Here is a 16,826-nt window from a genome sequence, read left to right as displayed (position 1 = left end):
GCGTACCGCAAAAAAAAAAAAAAAAAAAAAAAAGAAAAAGGTAAAGAGGGAGGAAGACTGATTATTCCCTAAGGGGGAGGAACAGCAAGTGGGGCTCGCCTGATTGCCTACTGTCAAATGTATCTTTGTGAGCTAAAATAGGAACCACCCTTCCTTATCACCAAAGGGGGGGAGATGCAGCCAAAGATAATACTAAATATGCACACCTACCAAAAGATTTGGTGAGCAGCTCTGGAGGTGCACTCAACCAAACCTGAAAGGGAACAAAAACGTTCCCTTTATTACCATTTATGCTGACACAGTACTCCAAACTATTACATATACACACACACACACACACACACACACACACACACACACACATATTGTTTCATTTCATTCATTCTGAGGGTAGAATTGGTCAATAAGGTGTCATGAGTATTTCTACAGAGCATATTCCTCCTAAAGTGTCTTTTCTACACCTTATGATTACCTCCCATTTGACTGGCTGCTGTGTCTTAAGGAAACTTTCCTAACTATGCTAGTTCAAATAACATTATTCAAAATGTAAATGTATTTAAATACAAAATAGCCACTAAGTTCCTTTTTCTAAATTGAGGCATGATTGACATATAACATTATATTAGGTTCAGGTGCACAACATAATGATTTGATATTTGTACTAAGCTCCTTTTTGAGCAAAAACTTAAGTAGAAAGAATTTTTTTCTCCTTGTTAATACTGTAAACATATCCCTCAACACAATAAAAGCCATATATGAGAAGCCCACAGCTAACACCCAAAGTGCCTGCATCAATTTACATTAAAAAACTGAAAGCTTCTGCTCTAATGTCAGGAGCAAGACAAGGATGCCCATTCTCACTGCTTTTATTCAACATAGTATTGGAAATCCTGGCCAGAGCGATTAGGCAAGAGAGGGAAATAAAAGGCATTCAAATTGGAAAAGAAGAAGTAAAATTGTCACTATTTGGAGATGACATGATATTATGTATAGAAAAACTTAGACTCCACAAAAAAAACTTCTAAAACTAACTTAAAAATTCAATTAAGTTGCAGGATATGAAATCAATATACAGAAATCTGTTGATTTCTATACACTAATAATGAACTATCAGAAAGAGAAATGAAGAAAACAATCCCATTTATAATTTCATCAACAAGAATAAAATATGTAGGAATAAATTTAATAAAGTGAAAAACCTATGCACTGAAAATTATAAGACACTGATGAAAAACATTGAAGATGACCAAATAAATGGAAAGATATTCTGTGTTCATGAATTGGAAGAATTAATATCATTAAAATGTCCTATATTACCCAAAGCAATCTACAGATTCAATGCACTCCCTATCAAAATTCCAGTGGCATTTTTTTCACAGAAATAGAAGAAAACAATCCTAAAATTTGTGTGGAGGCACAAAAGACCCTGGATAGCAAAAGCAATTTTGAGAAAGGACAAAAAAAGCTAGAGGCATTACACTCCCTGATTTAAAAATATATTACAAAACTATAGTAATCAAAACAGTATGATAGTGACATAAAAACAGACATGCAGATCAATGGAACAGAAGAGAGAGCCAGAAATAAGTCCACACATATATGGTCAATTGATTTATGACAAAGGAGCCCTGACTATACAACGGGGAAAGGAAAGTCTCTTTAATAAATGGTGTTAGGAAAACTGAACAGCCACATGCAAAAGAATGGAACTGGACCACTATCTTACACCATATACAAAATTTAACTCAAAATGGATTAAAGAGTTGAATGTAAGACCTGAAACCATAAAACTCCTAGAAGAAAACATAGGCAGTAAACTCCCTGACATTGGTCTTGGTGATGAGTTTTTGGATTTGACACAAAAAGCAAAGGCAACAAAAGCAAAAATAAATAAGTGAGACTATTCAAACTAAAAGGCTTCTGCACAGCAAAGGAAATCATCAACAGAATGAAAAAGCAATGAACTGAATGAGAGAAAGTATTTGCAAACAGTATGTCTGATAAGGGGTTAATATCCAAAATATACAAAGAACTCACAACTTGATCACAAAAAACAAACAAACAAACTCAATTAAAATATGGGCAAGGGATCTGAAGAGACATTTTTTCAAAGAAGACATACAGATGGCCAATAGGCAAATGAAAATATACTCAATATCACTAATCATCAAGGAAATGCAAATCAAAACCAAATGAGACACCACCTCACACCTGTCAGAATGGCTGTTATCAAAAAGACAAGAAATACCAAGTGTTGGCCAGGATGTGGAGAAAAGGGACCCCCTATACACTGTTGGTGGGAATGTAAATTGGTGCAGCCACTATGGAGAACAGTATGGAGTTTCTCACAGAAATTAAAACTAGAACTGCCATATGATCCTGCGGTCCCACTTCTGGGTATTTACTGAAGGAAACAAAAACGCTAATTTTAACATATACTGAAAAGACATATGGACTCCTACGTGCACTGCAGCATTATTTTATTTATAATATCCAAGATATGGAAACAATGTACGGGTCCATAAATGGATAAACTGCTTCCTCTCTCTCTCTCTTTCTCTCTCTCCACACCCATACACACACACACACATACACACATGCACACATATACACAAATACACACACACACACACACACACACGCAAAGGAAAATTATTCACCCATAAAAAATGAAATCTCGCCATTTGCAATAAGATGGATGAAGCTTCTGAGTATTATGTGAAGTGAAATAGGTCAGAAGGAAAAGATAAATACCATGTGATCTCATATACGTGGAATCTAAAACAAACACACACAAAAACCCCAAGCTCATATAGAGAGAAGATTGGTGGGGTTGCCAGAGGGGTGGGGTAGGGATGGGGGAGTGGGAGAAATGAGCAAAGGGGGTTAAAAGGTACAACATTCCAATCATAAGATAAATAAGTCATGGGGATGTAATGTGCAGCATGGTGACTATAGTTAACAGTACTGTGCTGCATATTTGAAAGCTGTTAACAGAGATCTTAAAAGTCCTCATCACAAGAAAAAATTTTTTTGTAACTATGTAAGGTGATGGGTGTTAACTAGACTTATGGGGTGATCATTTCACAATGTATACAAAGATCAAATCATTATGTTGTATGCTGAAACTAACATAATGTTATATGCCAATTATACCTCAATTTAAAAAAACCTGTAAACATATCCTAATGAGTTGATTTGAATATCAAGTCTAAATGCTGGTCCAATATCAAAAAACTGACTAAGACTCATCAGCAAACAGGTAACATAGCTGAGTACAGTAGCCAGGGAGATACTCTTGGGAATTAGAGAAAGCCTGATCTAGAGGGGTGGGTGACACTCAGCTGTAGCCTGATTTCAATCAGGTGGGAGTGTGGATTCACTATGCCTAGTTCTTATTATTTTTCAGAAGTACAAATTACTCAAGGCTCACAAATTTTCAAGTGTGGCAACAAAAAGAGCAACAAAAACAAACAAAAAAAAACCCCCACTGTGGGCCAAACTGAACACATCTGTTATCCAACAGGACATCAGGGTTGAAATTCTGATTAGAATGAAGTTATCAGAAAACTGCTGGGAAAGAACAATGAGAATCCCAAATAGAGAATAGATACAGCAAAACTTCCTGGTTTATGATTTAGAGACTTAACACTTCTGGATATTGGATGTTTCACTTGATGAGATTTCTCTAACTCTGTGATGATGCTCTAGCCATTTCTCAATGGCTGATATTCCACTGATGATAGATAATAATATAACCATCTATGAGGCCACACTACGTGAGGCATCGTGCTAAGAGAGTTATTTCTATTTAATCTGAGTCCTCACAGCAACTGTATGAATGAGGTATTATTATCCCTGCTTTAGAAGTGACATACCTAATGCTCATAAAGGTTAAGTAATCTGCCAAAGGTCATAGAGCAGAGCTGGGGATCTGAAGACAGGTCTGACTGAAGCCAAAGTCTGTGCTTGTAAAGTCTGCCTTAATCCTGATGCAATACTGACACATATACCATACTGTAACGTAGTATATATACAGTATATATAAAACGTTTTAAGTTAACATAGATTGAGCAATAGATTTTACAACTTCAATAAATGCTTTGTTGTTAAAAACTTACTAGACGCTAGTTTACAAATTTAAAAACGAACAACGCTATTCAGATTCTTCCATTTCTTTGCCTTTTACTTTCTGTTACATCAGCTCAGGACTTGTTATTTAGTTATTTAAAAGTAATGTTTTCACAAGGAAAGATATCCACGATCCTGAGTTCTTACCTGAGAAAACAGTGTACCTGTGCTGACGGTTATTCATTCCATTCTCGTTTAACCTGTCATGCATCTCTGTCACCTGTGTGCTCCAACTGCCTATGTGGCATGCCTGCTTGACTCACTGTATTGCTCTAGCATACAGTAACCACAACAAATATTTTATCCTAACATATGCTGATAGGTCAGGGGAAAGTATTTTTTATAACTAATAAACAATGATAAGATTGCATTTTTTTCTATAATAGTATTGTATACAGTATAAGTACTTATACAGAATAGTATTTTTTATAACTATTAGAAGACTAGTTCATATTTGGGACATGAACAGTATAGTATAACATAACAGTTGTAACAACTGTAACGATATTGTATAAATAAATCTCTTAAAACTATTCACTCATTCATTCATACATTCAGTCAACTGAGTCTCTACTACCTGTCAGGTGGGCAGGTTGTCAGGTACTCATACAGGCATTGAAAGCCCAGTGGTGAACAATACAGGCATAGAACTTAGATTTAGTGGGGGTAGAAACAGACAGTAAAAGAATAAGAAAACAAATAAAGATTATTCACTTTCTGGGAGGCTGCCAAATAATTATTATAAGGTAACTAAAATAAGGTAACAATAACTCAAAAAGGAGCTTTAGACTGGATGGTTGAAAAAGCCTCTCTGCAAGGAAATTTAGGGTGTAAGCGACAGCCATAGGAAGATAAAGGGAAAGAGCTCCTGGCATAACTGAACCTGGTGGGTCTGAGAAACAAACAAGGCCACCATGGCTAGAGCACGGTGGCTTGAGACGTGGGTCCTGACAAGGACAAAGAGGTAACCACGTCACACAGGGTTTTTGACCAGAAAACAAGGGTTAATTCCACGTGTGTTGGGCAACCACTGGGGCATTTTAGCAGTAGAGTGACCTGCTCTAATTCATGTACTTAAAGGTCGCCCTGGCCACCAAGTGGAGAAAGGATTGGAAGAGAGCAAGGGAAGCTGCATCGAGACTGGCGGTGTCTGGTGAGGGGTGGTGTGACCGGGCTTGGGGGGGCAGCAGTGCAGACTGGGGATGTATCAGACCATTTTCCTAAATTGTGGGAGAAGGATGGCCCATTTTCCCACACATTAAGCACAAATAAAAAATTGGGTAAGACAGTTTCAACAGTGGCACCAGAGACAGATTGCTCTCCATTAGTATTTAAAGTCATTTAAGCTAACACTGGGGTAGCTATATTAGAATATGCGATTAAAGGGGAAAAGTAAGGTGCAAAACAGTCTGTTTAGTATGTTCCTACCTTGTGGAAAAAATGTATCTACGTTTGCTCTCACTACATCTCTGAAAGGATACAGAAGAAACCACTGCTGAGATTTCCTTTGTAGAAGGCAACTGGGGGAATGGAGTGGTAGAGAGAATTTTCTATGGATAATCTTCTGTACCATTTGAATGTTTACCACACCATAAATGCTTTACTTCTTCAACTAAAAATCTAGATACTATATTTTAAACTCCTCACACGTGATCAAGACTCTGCCTCTCTTTAGTCCCCACGATACCTCATAAATTGTCTTGACCACGGCATGTTTTAAAGAAACAGGTGTTGAGAAGACAAGGACCTCGGTGATGATGACCCTGACACCATGACTCCCATCAGGGAGGCCACAGCACAGAACAAAGAACAGTGGACTAGAAATCAGTTCACTTGTATCGAACCTGCCCCTTCCATCAGCTGTGTGACTTTAGGCCACTAACACTAGCCTTTGGTTGCTTCATCAGTAAAGATAAGATAACAACAATCTACCTCATAGAATCGTGAGGATGAAATCAAATTGTCAATATGAAAACATCTGTACTTTGTAAAGCAATATATGAATGAAAGGTACTATTGTTACATACAGCCCATGCTTGTCCTACTCAAGACTTTACAGGACACTTGAAGTAAACATCCAGAATCCATCCATTCCATTCCCCATGCCAAGCATGCTGGGCCTGGGGAGAATCACTTATTTTGAATCAAATTGGCAGTTTGGCATTATAGACAAACATGGCAACAACATTTACTGAGTAGTTAACAAGTGCCGGGACCTGTACATGTATGACATTGTTCCCTCTTCACCACCACCCATGGGTATTATTCCCATTTTACAGATGAGGAAAATGGGGGTGCAGAGAGGGTAAAGAGAGTGTTATTAGGTGGGAGATCTCAAAAAGGAATCATAGGCAGTTTGATTCCAAAGCCTTTCACATTTTTTCCTTGACTTTTTTTCCCTTGAAAAATCTAGGCTTTCACTTCCTGTCTTCATTTCGGGGCAGAGGAGCTTGAATCTGTTATATAATTCTCCCTCTAAAACCTACAACAATAAGAGTACACATCTCTGACCACTCAGACTAGTATACTATTCTCCCAAGAGAACTCCAACCTGGATGGCTAAAACTGTTTGCAGCTACAGTCGCGCTTTAGGACATGCCAGGCTGGGTGTCTGACAACTGAGAAGATATGATCCATACAGGTAACATTTATTGAGCTGCTACATGCTGAGCACTTATATGTACTATTTCATTTAACTCTCTACAACCTATGAAATAAGTATGACTTATTCCATCTCACTGATCTCAAAGCTATAGAGTAGGCAGATTGTTACTTGCTGCAGGTTGTAGGGTACCAGATCAAATGCAGGAGGCCAGTTAAATGTGAACTTCAGATAAACAGTGACTAACTTTTTTCAAGCTTAGGTATTACCACCCCCCAACTTTGCATGAGGCATACTTATACTAAACATTATTTATTACTTACCTGAAATTCAAGCTTAACTGGGTGTTTTGTACTTTTATTTGCTAAATCTGGCAACTCTCCCAGGTGACAGAGTTCCAGTGGCAAAACTGGAACTCACACATAGGACCATCTGCCTCCAGAGCTGAGGTTTTTATTCACTGCTTTACACCTCTTGTCCTTCCCAAGATGGACTTGCTGTGACTACGTCAAAACCCTCCTGTGAAGAGGATATGTATCTCAGGTAGAAGAGGAATTCACTGAAGTACCAATGGAAAGATTACAACATATATTCTGAAAAGATCTTCATCTTCAAACAAATGTGGGCATTAAAAACTAATGTCCAAAAACATTATGTAGATGTGATTTAATGTGGCAATCGTCAGAGCCTGATAGCTTGGAAAAAGTTAATGTAATGATAGTCTTAGTAAATCACCACCTTCTTCCATAAGAGTTAAGGTTAACTTCCAAAGTATTCTTCAGCATATGTAACTATTCTCTGACCTGTATAAGCATCATGATTTTCAAATTCATTGCCTTCATAGCCATCTCCTGATTTTGCTTTTAATTCTTATACACGAATCCTCTGATTTATCTATCAAAAACTTGTCTGGATTTGGATAGCTGGGCCATACTTTTGAAAAATATAACAATAACCAATATTTTCAAAGAAGATTCTGGATTGTACCTGCCATATCTGTTATTAGACCCTCTTGTTGTAAGCCTTACTTGTTGGGAAGTGGCAGGCACATACCATAATAAAGGAAGCTTCATAATTTTAGTACATAAAGAAAACAAATTCCAAATAACCTCGTAAATTACATGCAGTAAGTTTTTAAACACCTGAGAAAATGATCAATTATATTTAATGATTATGGACATGATGATAAAGTTAATGTACACAGTTAAAAAACTGTTTGCTGAGTAACATGCAGAGTTCTTTTTATAAATGGCTTATAAAAATGATTCCTGGGGACTCTGACATTTAGAGAGAACATCAGGCATGGCATTTGTTCTCTGTCATTTCCATGCATTAGACAAAGTAATGAAGACAAACCAAATGGAAACAGATTTCATCCAAAACAATCAATACAGCTAAATTAAATAATCTAATCCAGTGGCTGCCAGGCTTTGGGATTTCACGAATAGGAAAATTTTGAAAAGAGGTTTGGGAACCCACCTAGAACTGCCAGATTTTCATTTTGTCACGTGAGGAAATAAAACAAAACACTATCTTCTACTGCCATCATTCCATCAAAATAATTAACAAGGACAACCTCAAGACAAAGCACTGTTTCCCAAGAAAGGACCATACCTTCACTAACATTTTCACTATAGACTGAAAACTTTGACAGCAACCAGCAGCAGAACACGGTCTAGTCCTATAGCTGCTAGAATACAGTGTCTGGGAAAAGATGAAATTTTTAAAAAAGAAGTCCCTATTATTTGGTATTTGCTAAACACAAAGTTAAGATACACAAACCATTCTAGTCAATGGAAATTATTCCAGTCTCATGTGTACTTACATATGTTGTCCATGTTCCTTTTTGTTCATTTTTAAACTTTTATCAAAGGAATATGTTTATCATTTTCATAATTAAAATTACTAAAAGGCATGTAATGAATAACAATCCTTTGATTTATTTACTTCAGATTTTTGTTATCCAGAGTTAACCTCTTTCAACTCCTTTTTTTTTTTTCTATTTTCAGTATGAACTACTGACTTTCAACTGTGGAGCTCTGGAGAAGAGCATTTATATCTCTCTCTCTCTCTCTCCCTCTCTCTCTCCATCTCTCTCTCTCTCTCTCTCTCCCTCTCTCCATCTCTCCCTCTCCCCACCTCCATCTCTCCCTCTCCCTCTCCATCTCTCTCCCTCTCCCTCTCCATCTCTCTCCCTCTCTCTCTCTCCCTCTCTCCCCCCCACTCTCTCCCCCCTCTCTCTCCATCTCTCTCTCTCTCCATCTCTCTCCCTCTCCCCCTCTCTCTCCATCTCTCTCCCCCCTCTCGCCCCCCTCTCTCCATCTCTCCCTCTCCCCCCTCCATCTCTCCCTCTCCTCCCTCCATCTCTCCCTCTCCCTCTCCATCTCTCTCCCCCTCTCTCCATCTCTCTTCCCCCTCTCTCCATCTCTCCCTCCCTCCATCTCTCCCTCTCGCTCTCTATCTCTCTCCCCCTCTCTCTCCATCTCTCTCCCCCTCTCTCCCTCTGCCCCCCTCCATCTCTCCCTCTCTCCCCCTCCATCTCTCCATCTCTCCCTCTCCCCCCCTCCATCTCTCTCTCTCTCACACACACACAGTATGCTCTTACTCCCCCCTCCACTCCCGATCCTCCCACTAAAATTATATCACAATCACAATTTAGAGGTACATCAATTTTCAGTGCCTACCTTGTTATGACTAGGCAGATGTAATTCACTGCTGAGCTATGTGTGCAGTAGGCCACAGTTGCTTCTTTGTGAACTTTTTGTTTTTCCCGATGTTAATCATGACCTCATTTTGCTGTTGCTGACTTCATTTTCTAAGAGCCTATCTCTAATTCATCACCACATGGGGAATCTCCTCTCCATATGGTCCAACACTTCACGTATTCTCTCAGTGACACTGCTGGAAGCATCCTTGGAATCCTCTATTCTCCCACTCCAATCCGAACTGGTCAGTTTATCCTGCACACCACAACTACTGAGACTGTGTGCTCTGGAGCCCGCACGCTGCAACTAGAGAAGCCTGCGCGCTGCCAACAAAGAACCGCAACTAAGACCCAAAACAACCAAACTAATAAACAAACAAACAAACAAACTGGTCGGTTTCTATCTCCCGCAGAGCTGCTGTTCTGGGGCTTCCCCTTTACTATCATCGTGGGGTTCCCCTCTGACTCTCTGCTATTAGATTTCTGTGTACTGGACACCATGCCTTCTCTTCTTCCAGTAACTTCAAGTAAGATGGGTGAGGAGAGAAGGAAGAGACTGCCCATTGTGAAATGTGTGTACTTTTCACTTAACCCGCCTATTTTCAATGTGGGAATCCCACTGCTGGCCTCAACTGAGCCTGATTTCCTAAGTCCAAAGTCTCTGAGAGGAGCTGCAGAAGATGGGGGATATGGTCACTAGGCTCTGCAAAGCAGGGGAAGGCATCTAGAGGGTCCAGTAACCAATTTTAAAGGACTTAGGGGATTGTTCTGTTTTGACCCACTGCCCTCAGAGGTAGCCAGTGACTCTGATTCCTAGGCCTTTCCTGTGTTCTATGGGCTTCCAGGTCTGCAGGCACCTGAGTTTCAGCTCTCTCTGCGGTTAACAAGTCTTTCCATCTTTTGAATTTTGTTGACATCTTCAGGGAATCTATCTCATTCTCTGTGTCCTTGAAGATCTGTGAGTTCTACTGTCATTTTAGTGGGGTTATGTAGGCATAGGGATAAAAGCACATTTGTTATCTTAAATTTTAATTTTAAGAGTTATGCTTTTGCAGCATATAAATACCATTTAATCATGATCTCAGACATCACAGCAGGGGGTTGATGAGGCATACAAAAACCCCCTCAAAACACTGCCCAATCATAATAAAAGCATTCTGGAGAGCTTTCTATTTTAACTGCTTTTCAAAAAGTGTTCTGAGGAAGAAAACTGTCATAAATCAGTACAAAGCTGGTACTTAATCAGTGCCTCTAAGTGACAGGAAAGAACTTCTTCACTCAAAGCGCTTTCCTTTTCTGTCTATTAGGTCTAGCTAGTGAACTAGACCTCAAACCTTCTGGTTTACTTATGCTGTGAAGTCTCAGGAGACAGCTCTAATAAAAAGCTCAGTAGGAAGTGACGCCCTTGTCATGGCTACTGCGGGTGCAGGGTCTGGAGGGGCTCCCCTGCCCGCTGTCAGCCCCTCCAGACCCCCGTCAGCTTCTCAGCTGTGGACCTGAGGCTGACACCACTAAACCGCACCTGGGTGCAAGGAGGAGACCAGCGATTGGGCTTGGGAGAGCTGCATACTCTCGCCTGATTTACTGGAGTCAAAAAGAAACTTGGCTTGCCAGATCTGAATAGAGCGATTACAAGTATACTGATGTCTCCAGCTGCCTTTGGTACCTCATGTTCCAACACTTCACTGCAGGCTGCAACCCCTGTCGTGTCAGGGGATGAGCCAGGCTAGGAAGAGGGCCTCACCCAGTACTTTCCTGAAAATTCTGACATGAAGCATTCCGAGTAATCTATGTAGAAATACAAATCCCACTGAAATCAGATGATCTGTGTGTAAACCAAAATGTTGTACCATCAGAACGTGGTAGACCAGATTTTTTCAAAGAGTGTACTGCTTGGAAGATAAGATAATGCTCAAAAATCTTAATTAAAAGCCAAAGATAGAAGAGAAACCCCATAATAAGTTACTGAGGAGGAGCTACTTTGCCCGGCTGCTCATGGTTTCTGTATCGCTATGCATGAGTAAATAAAAAACATCCTCCAAAATTTTCCCGTTAGTCCTTAAGCGGAATGCAACCTCTGAAATGTAAACCAGGCAACCAAGCATAATCTAACAACAGGTTTCAATAAAGGAAGGCATCGTCCTGGGAAACACAGGACATCTGGTCACCATGCATGTTCCCACACAAGGGCTCCTGAGGGTTGACTTCAGGTTATCGCCATGCTAACCTCCTTGCATCTTCAACAAAGACTATCTTAAAAATGCAAGTTTTTTTTGTTTTCTCCCGTAACTCCCATCTTAACACTATTTCACAGATTTCTCTTCTTCCCTTCCCTTGATTCTGACAAGGCTAATATACTAGCTTGCCAGGAATGATGACACAGACCAGCATCTTCTTTACAATGTTCAAATACTTCCTGGAAGCTCTGAAACACCAGCCTAGTACACCATCCCTGGAAGAACGTGTTCAAACAGAAAGGCACGAGTGCAGCAGAGCTGGATGCAGTGTGACACTGGGATTATTCTAAGGACACTCAAACCAAGTACAAAACCACGGGCACCTTAAGCAAATGAAAATAGGTAAATAGGAGGATAGTGAAGATCCGCTTTTAATTACATTCAAGGGTCAACAGGTGTCACCCCATCATAAGCATAGTTTGCTGAATGTCCTAAATAATCATCCTTTAAAAAGGTACTAATTTACATGAAAGTACTGGCAGGATCTGAAAAATTCAGAAATAACTTGGGGTGAGGGGAGGGGGAGTTAGGGGCTGGAGGAAAATCCAAAAACACAAACCTAACAACAAAAACCAGTATCACTGTGCTAGCTTTAGAATTTAAAATAAAACTAAAAGTGGTGAAAGCTTCTATTTGGAGGCAAGGCTGAGTCAAGTCTGAAAAGGGTTAAACAACTATTGATAATTACGTAGTCTGCAGCATTACCTTCCAGAAGGGCCAGGTATCTTAAGGCCTCCTCTGGGTAAAGACCACGCTAAAATATCAAAATGTATTAGTTTCTCAGAATCACACCTGAGGGAAAAGCATAACTTCTTGGATCACAAGAAGTGATTCCAGCGTGAAGACAGTAGAGCCGATATAAGAAAAGGAGAGTCTGGAGATAAAACTGTTTTTATCTTTGCACAACCAGATTTACTTTGTGAAAAACACCTCCTCTCAGACTCTCTCATGTGCCAGGGTCATAACTAGTAATGCGAGATGTTCTTCATATTCTGGCTCTAATAGTTTAGATCTACTGTCCTTCTGAAAGGATCCAACTGAAGGATGAATCTACAAGGTTAAAAGATGTTCTACTTCAATTTAAGAATAAAAAAATACAAAAAGACATTCGCAGGAAATTTTCCAAATTATGACTAAGGATTTTCTCCATATTATATGAGAAATACATTTTTTGAATAGGCAGACATAAATGACCCACTGAACCAGAATCTCGTTCCCGGGCTCTAAGCCTTAGTTTAAAGAACAAAAAGAGATCTGGTCAAGAATGACAATCCACAAACCTCTCAAGAAAAACTTCAGGTCGCAAAGGGGCACAGTAATGATTTCTTCCGGGTTCCTTCGTGTATAGATTTGGTTCCCAGAGGGAGAAATGATTAACATTTACCTAACAATACTACAGCAAAGCCTCTGCAGAAGGGAGAGGACAGAGTTGATGGTGTCTTTCACACCACTGCAGCGAGTTTTGCAAAGCAATGAATTAGGCCCTTCCACTTTCCTTTCATGTGTTTACGGTTAACACCAAGCACAGGAAGAGGTTTATTCAAAATATATATAAACTCACCTTCCCTGAATCTAGCTCAGTCTTTAGGTTCCTCATACAGAGGAATAACCATCACCAATCCCCACAAGGTTTCTAAAATTAACATTGCTCAGAACTAGGGTATCATTTCATCAACCCCTGCTCTTTATGGGTGAGTGTCAGGGAGGAGAAGTGACTTGTCTAGGTGCACACTGCTGACTAGTGAGCAAAACCCCGGCCCGCCACAGGGATGCTGTCACAGCACAGAGCAAAAGGCCCCCGTTTTCAGTTGGCACCACCCAAAGTGCCAGGGGTTCTGCTCTGCAATCTGACTGTTGGAGAAGTTGATTTCTTTGCTGTACTATTGAATAGCTTGAAACAGTTCGCTTGAATCCAGATGATAACCAACCAAAGAACTCCTGGTTTAATCTCTAGCCTCATACAATTTCTTAAAAAATGCCTAAGAGTCAACCATGCGCGTCACACTGACCTACAACCACAATAGAAAAGCGTCCCCGTTGAGACCCCCTCATCTATAATGCATAGTGTAGTTGGCAAGAGACAGGGAAGGAGAAAGCGATATTGTCAACATGAGCTTTTACAGGTTTATGTTTTAAACCGATAGTTGGCTTAGTCAAGTTGAAAACTGCGCAGTGCTGAAATAACTTATATTTCCAGGGGGATGTGGAAACGTGTGGCAGAACCAAGGCTTGATCGGCATCTTCTTCCATGGCGCACGCCTGACTCAGGAGTGCCAGTCTTTAGACACCGACCCGAAATGCTCCTTGGGTCAGAAGCAGAGCGAGCAGCTGGGCCGCCCCCTCACGGCCAGGAGCTCATGGGTACCCTTCCACCAGCAGGCCCTTAGCGGATAAAGAGCCACATCAAAGTCAGACTTCACTAAGACATTTAAATAACGCATGTGTTCTCCACAAAACGCGTACGTGTTCTTCTAAAGCTTTCAAGGGATACAAAACATGTTACATAGCTCCAGCTCCTTGACAAGGGACCACAATGACTGCACCTATTCTAGAAAACGCCACAGTTCCAGAGACACAAAAGTAAGTCCCAGGAGCATACCCCAAGTTAATGGTATCTTACTGGCTTTTTTTTCAGGCAGTGGTGATGGTATCTCTTCTAATCATTAGATTAGATATCTTGCATTTTGGATGAAGAGTCAGATAATGAAAACGTGTTATTTACATGATTAGCAGAAGAAGCAAGATTCCATTATTCCATTTTTAAAGAAGCTTCTTAAAAAAGAAGCACTTTTTTAAGTGCTAAAAAAGTAAGGTGAATGAAAATTCTGATTATTAACCTCCAGAGTAAAACATGTACACTGTGGACAGGAATTCATGTTGATATGTATTTATACACATCTATAATATAGTTTGGTTCAGTACATTTAGGGTATAAGCCTATAGTGTTATTCAGTTTACCTCATTTAGGGAACAAAAATGGTTAGTGAAAGATTATGTTTAATCTATCTAATTTCCCATTCTAATGATTTTCTGTTAGTTACTTCTGGGGCTTAATTTTAAAAGACTACATAATGCTATAAAAATATCTCTTGTGAGATAGTGGGTGAATGCACCCTCCAGAACTTCCTATGCCTCAAAAAATATAATTTAAAAAAATTTGACTATAATCTCCAAAGTACCATGTGATGGCCTACTGCCTACAATTCTACCAGAAGTCTTTTATGCTGTTCTCTCCTTGCTATGTTTGCAATACTCCCCCTCCCCCGCCAAAATGCTTGGCTTTCTCTTGCATAGAATCAAATCAAACAGAAGAACCTGTACTGTGTGACAAACAGAGAAGATAGTTAGAGCGTCCTTCCATTTGGCATGTATGCTAGATTCCTACATTACAGTACACAACCATAATTCTGGGCAAATAGACTAATATTACAATGCTTAAATTATCATCGGGATTGTTGGTAGATGATGATGGTCTGATACTGTAGGTACAATCCATATTAAAACAAAACCTAAACATGCTTCTTAGCACTCTTAATAGAAGCTAATCAGAGCCATGTTAAGAATCACACACCTGCCCACATACACTTAGCTACTTAAAAATATAATAAGCCATCCAGGTCTATCTCAGCAGGAAACAGTAGTCATCACACCACAGGACGTCTCCTAACAGTTCCAGTAGAAACCAATACATCCCCAGGCAGGTCACATTAACAGGACGGTGAACACATGGACGAAGAAACACATGTTTCTTCCTAAAGCTACAGCTTTAAAAAAAAAAATACAAGGAGGAAAGAGTTACATCTGAAGACATTCTAACTAGAAAATCTGCTAATGACTGATGGTGTTAGATCCCACTGTGTCACAGCCTAAGGGAGTGGGTAAGAAGCCAACATGTTTCTTAAAGTCATATGAGGTATTCTGCCCCCTCCCTTTACCCCCACCATATTTCGAGGGCACCCAGTTATTACCAAAGTCTTTCAATAGGTAAATGTCACAGACGGCGGCTGGGAGGGACCTGTGAGGAGACCGGGTGACACCGAGCTCTGCTCCTGAAGCTTCCCCTGCACACATCAAACCTCCGAGTCTCCAGCATAATCATCTACATCTACAGCCCCAGAGTTTTGTGATCCCATGATTCCATTATTCCATTTTTAAACCTGTGGAGTGGGAGTGTTTCTGAGTACCCTGCTCACACAGATGGTGGTGGGAAGAATCTCAAGAATATACTGCATGTAGTAAATGCCCATTTCACTACGTAATCACCCCCTTCACATCTCATATGAGCAGAGATGATGTTATCTTACAGACAGTCACAAAAAGACAAGTGAATAATGGCAGCACAGCATCAGCATACATATGTGTAAGGAACATGAAAGAAGAAATTCTTCCCAATTACATACACCTGAGGCTCTGAATGAGCTAAAGATGTAGTGTAATAGGACCAGGTCTGCCCTCCACATATTAGGGGGAAAGCAGAGGAGGGAAGGCAAGAGGACCTATCTGAACGATAAAATCACACACACTGTCTCTGTATTCCTGATGTTCTAAAAATACACTGCACTGACAAGTCATTTGTCAAGGCAACCTTTCTGAGACTAAAACGCGATCAATGTGCCAACCAACACTTCTCCACTATCATTTCATTTTGAGCCCTGCTTCACCCTTGTCTTCCACAAACTGGCTCTTTAGAAAACTGACCCACGCCACAATCTTAATATCTGGAGTTCAGATACCACCCTCTCACCTATTATCTTAGAGCCATTTTATGCATTGTACTTTCTCAGTTTGTCATTGCACATTAGACGCTGGCAAAAACTGTACCAAATTTCATTATCCTAACATACAACTGTCAATATGCTTGAACGTGGTGTCTCTTTACCTTGGTCTCCTTGGCAGAAAACTCTGAGGAGTTGGAAATTTTCATAGACTTTGACCGGTGTGACTGCCGCCGGATGGAATCCTCCCGGGAATATTTCACAGAGCCTGAGGTCCTCACCCGCACCTTGCTGGCACTCTGAACACTGTTCACGCCAATCATTTTGCAGGCTGACCGGGGAAGGGGCTTGGAGAAATACAAAGGCACTTTCCAGCCGCTGCAAGGCTCTTATGCTGGAGGAGCTCCGCTGGGCCGCGCCTGAGCAGCTCAGAGCTC

General features: G+C 40.3%; 1 protein-coding gene across 10 annotated transcripts in view; it reads right to left on the bottom strand.

Moving 5' to 3' along the window:
• The window catches only part of PSD3 (pleckstrin and Sec7 domain containing 3), a gene marked incomplete at both ends in the record, with an annotated part of 558,422 nt that overhangs the window by 166,742 nt on the left and 374,854 nt on the right, over window positions 1–16,826 (bottom strand). Inside the window, one exon of one of the 10 annotated variants that reach the window (XM_082680188.1) lies at window positions 16,554–16,712. The exons of the other annotated variants lie outside the window; for them this stretch is intronic. Coding sequence (XP_082536314.1) covers window positions 16,554–16,712 — 159 coding nt within the window. Of the gene's footprint in view, window positions 1–16,553; window positions 16,713–16,826 lie in introns of those variants that run through there. 10 annotated transcript variants of the gene reach the window in all.

The sequence above is a fragment of the Grampus griseus genome, assembly GCF_964374135.1.
Source record: "Grampus griseus genome assembly, chromosome: 21".
Lineage (NCBI taxonomy): Eukaryota > Metazoa > Chordata > Mammalia > Artiodactyla > Delphinidae > Grampus > Grampus griseus.
Note: the sequence above shows the minus strand (reverse complement) of the source record. Positions and strands in the feature narration are given on the sequence as shown.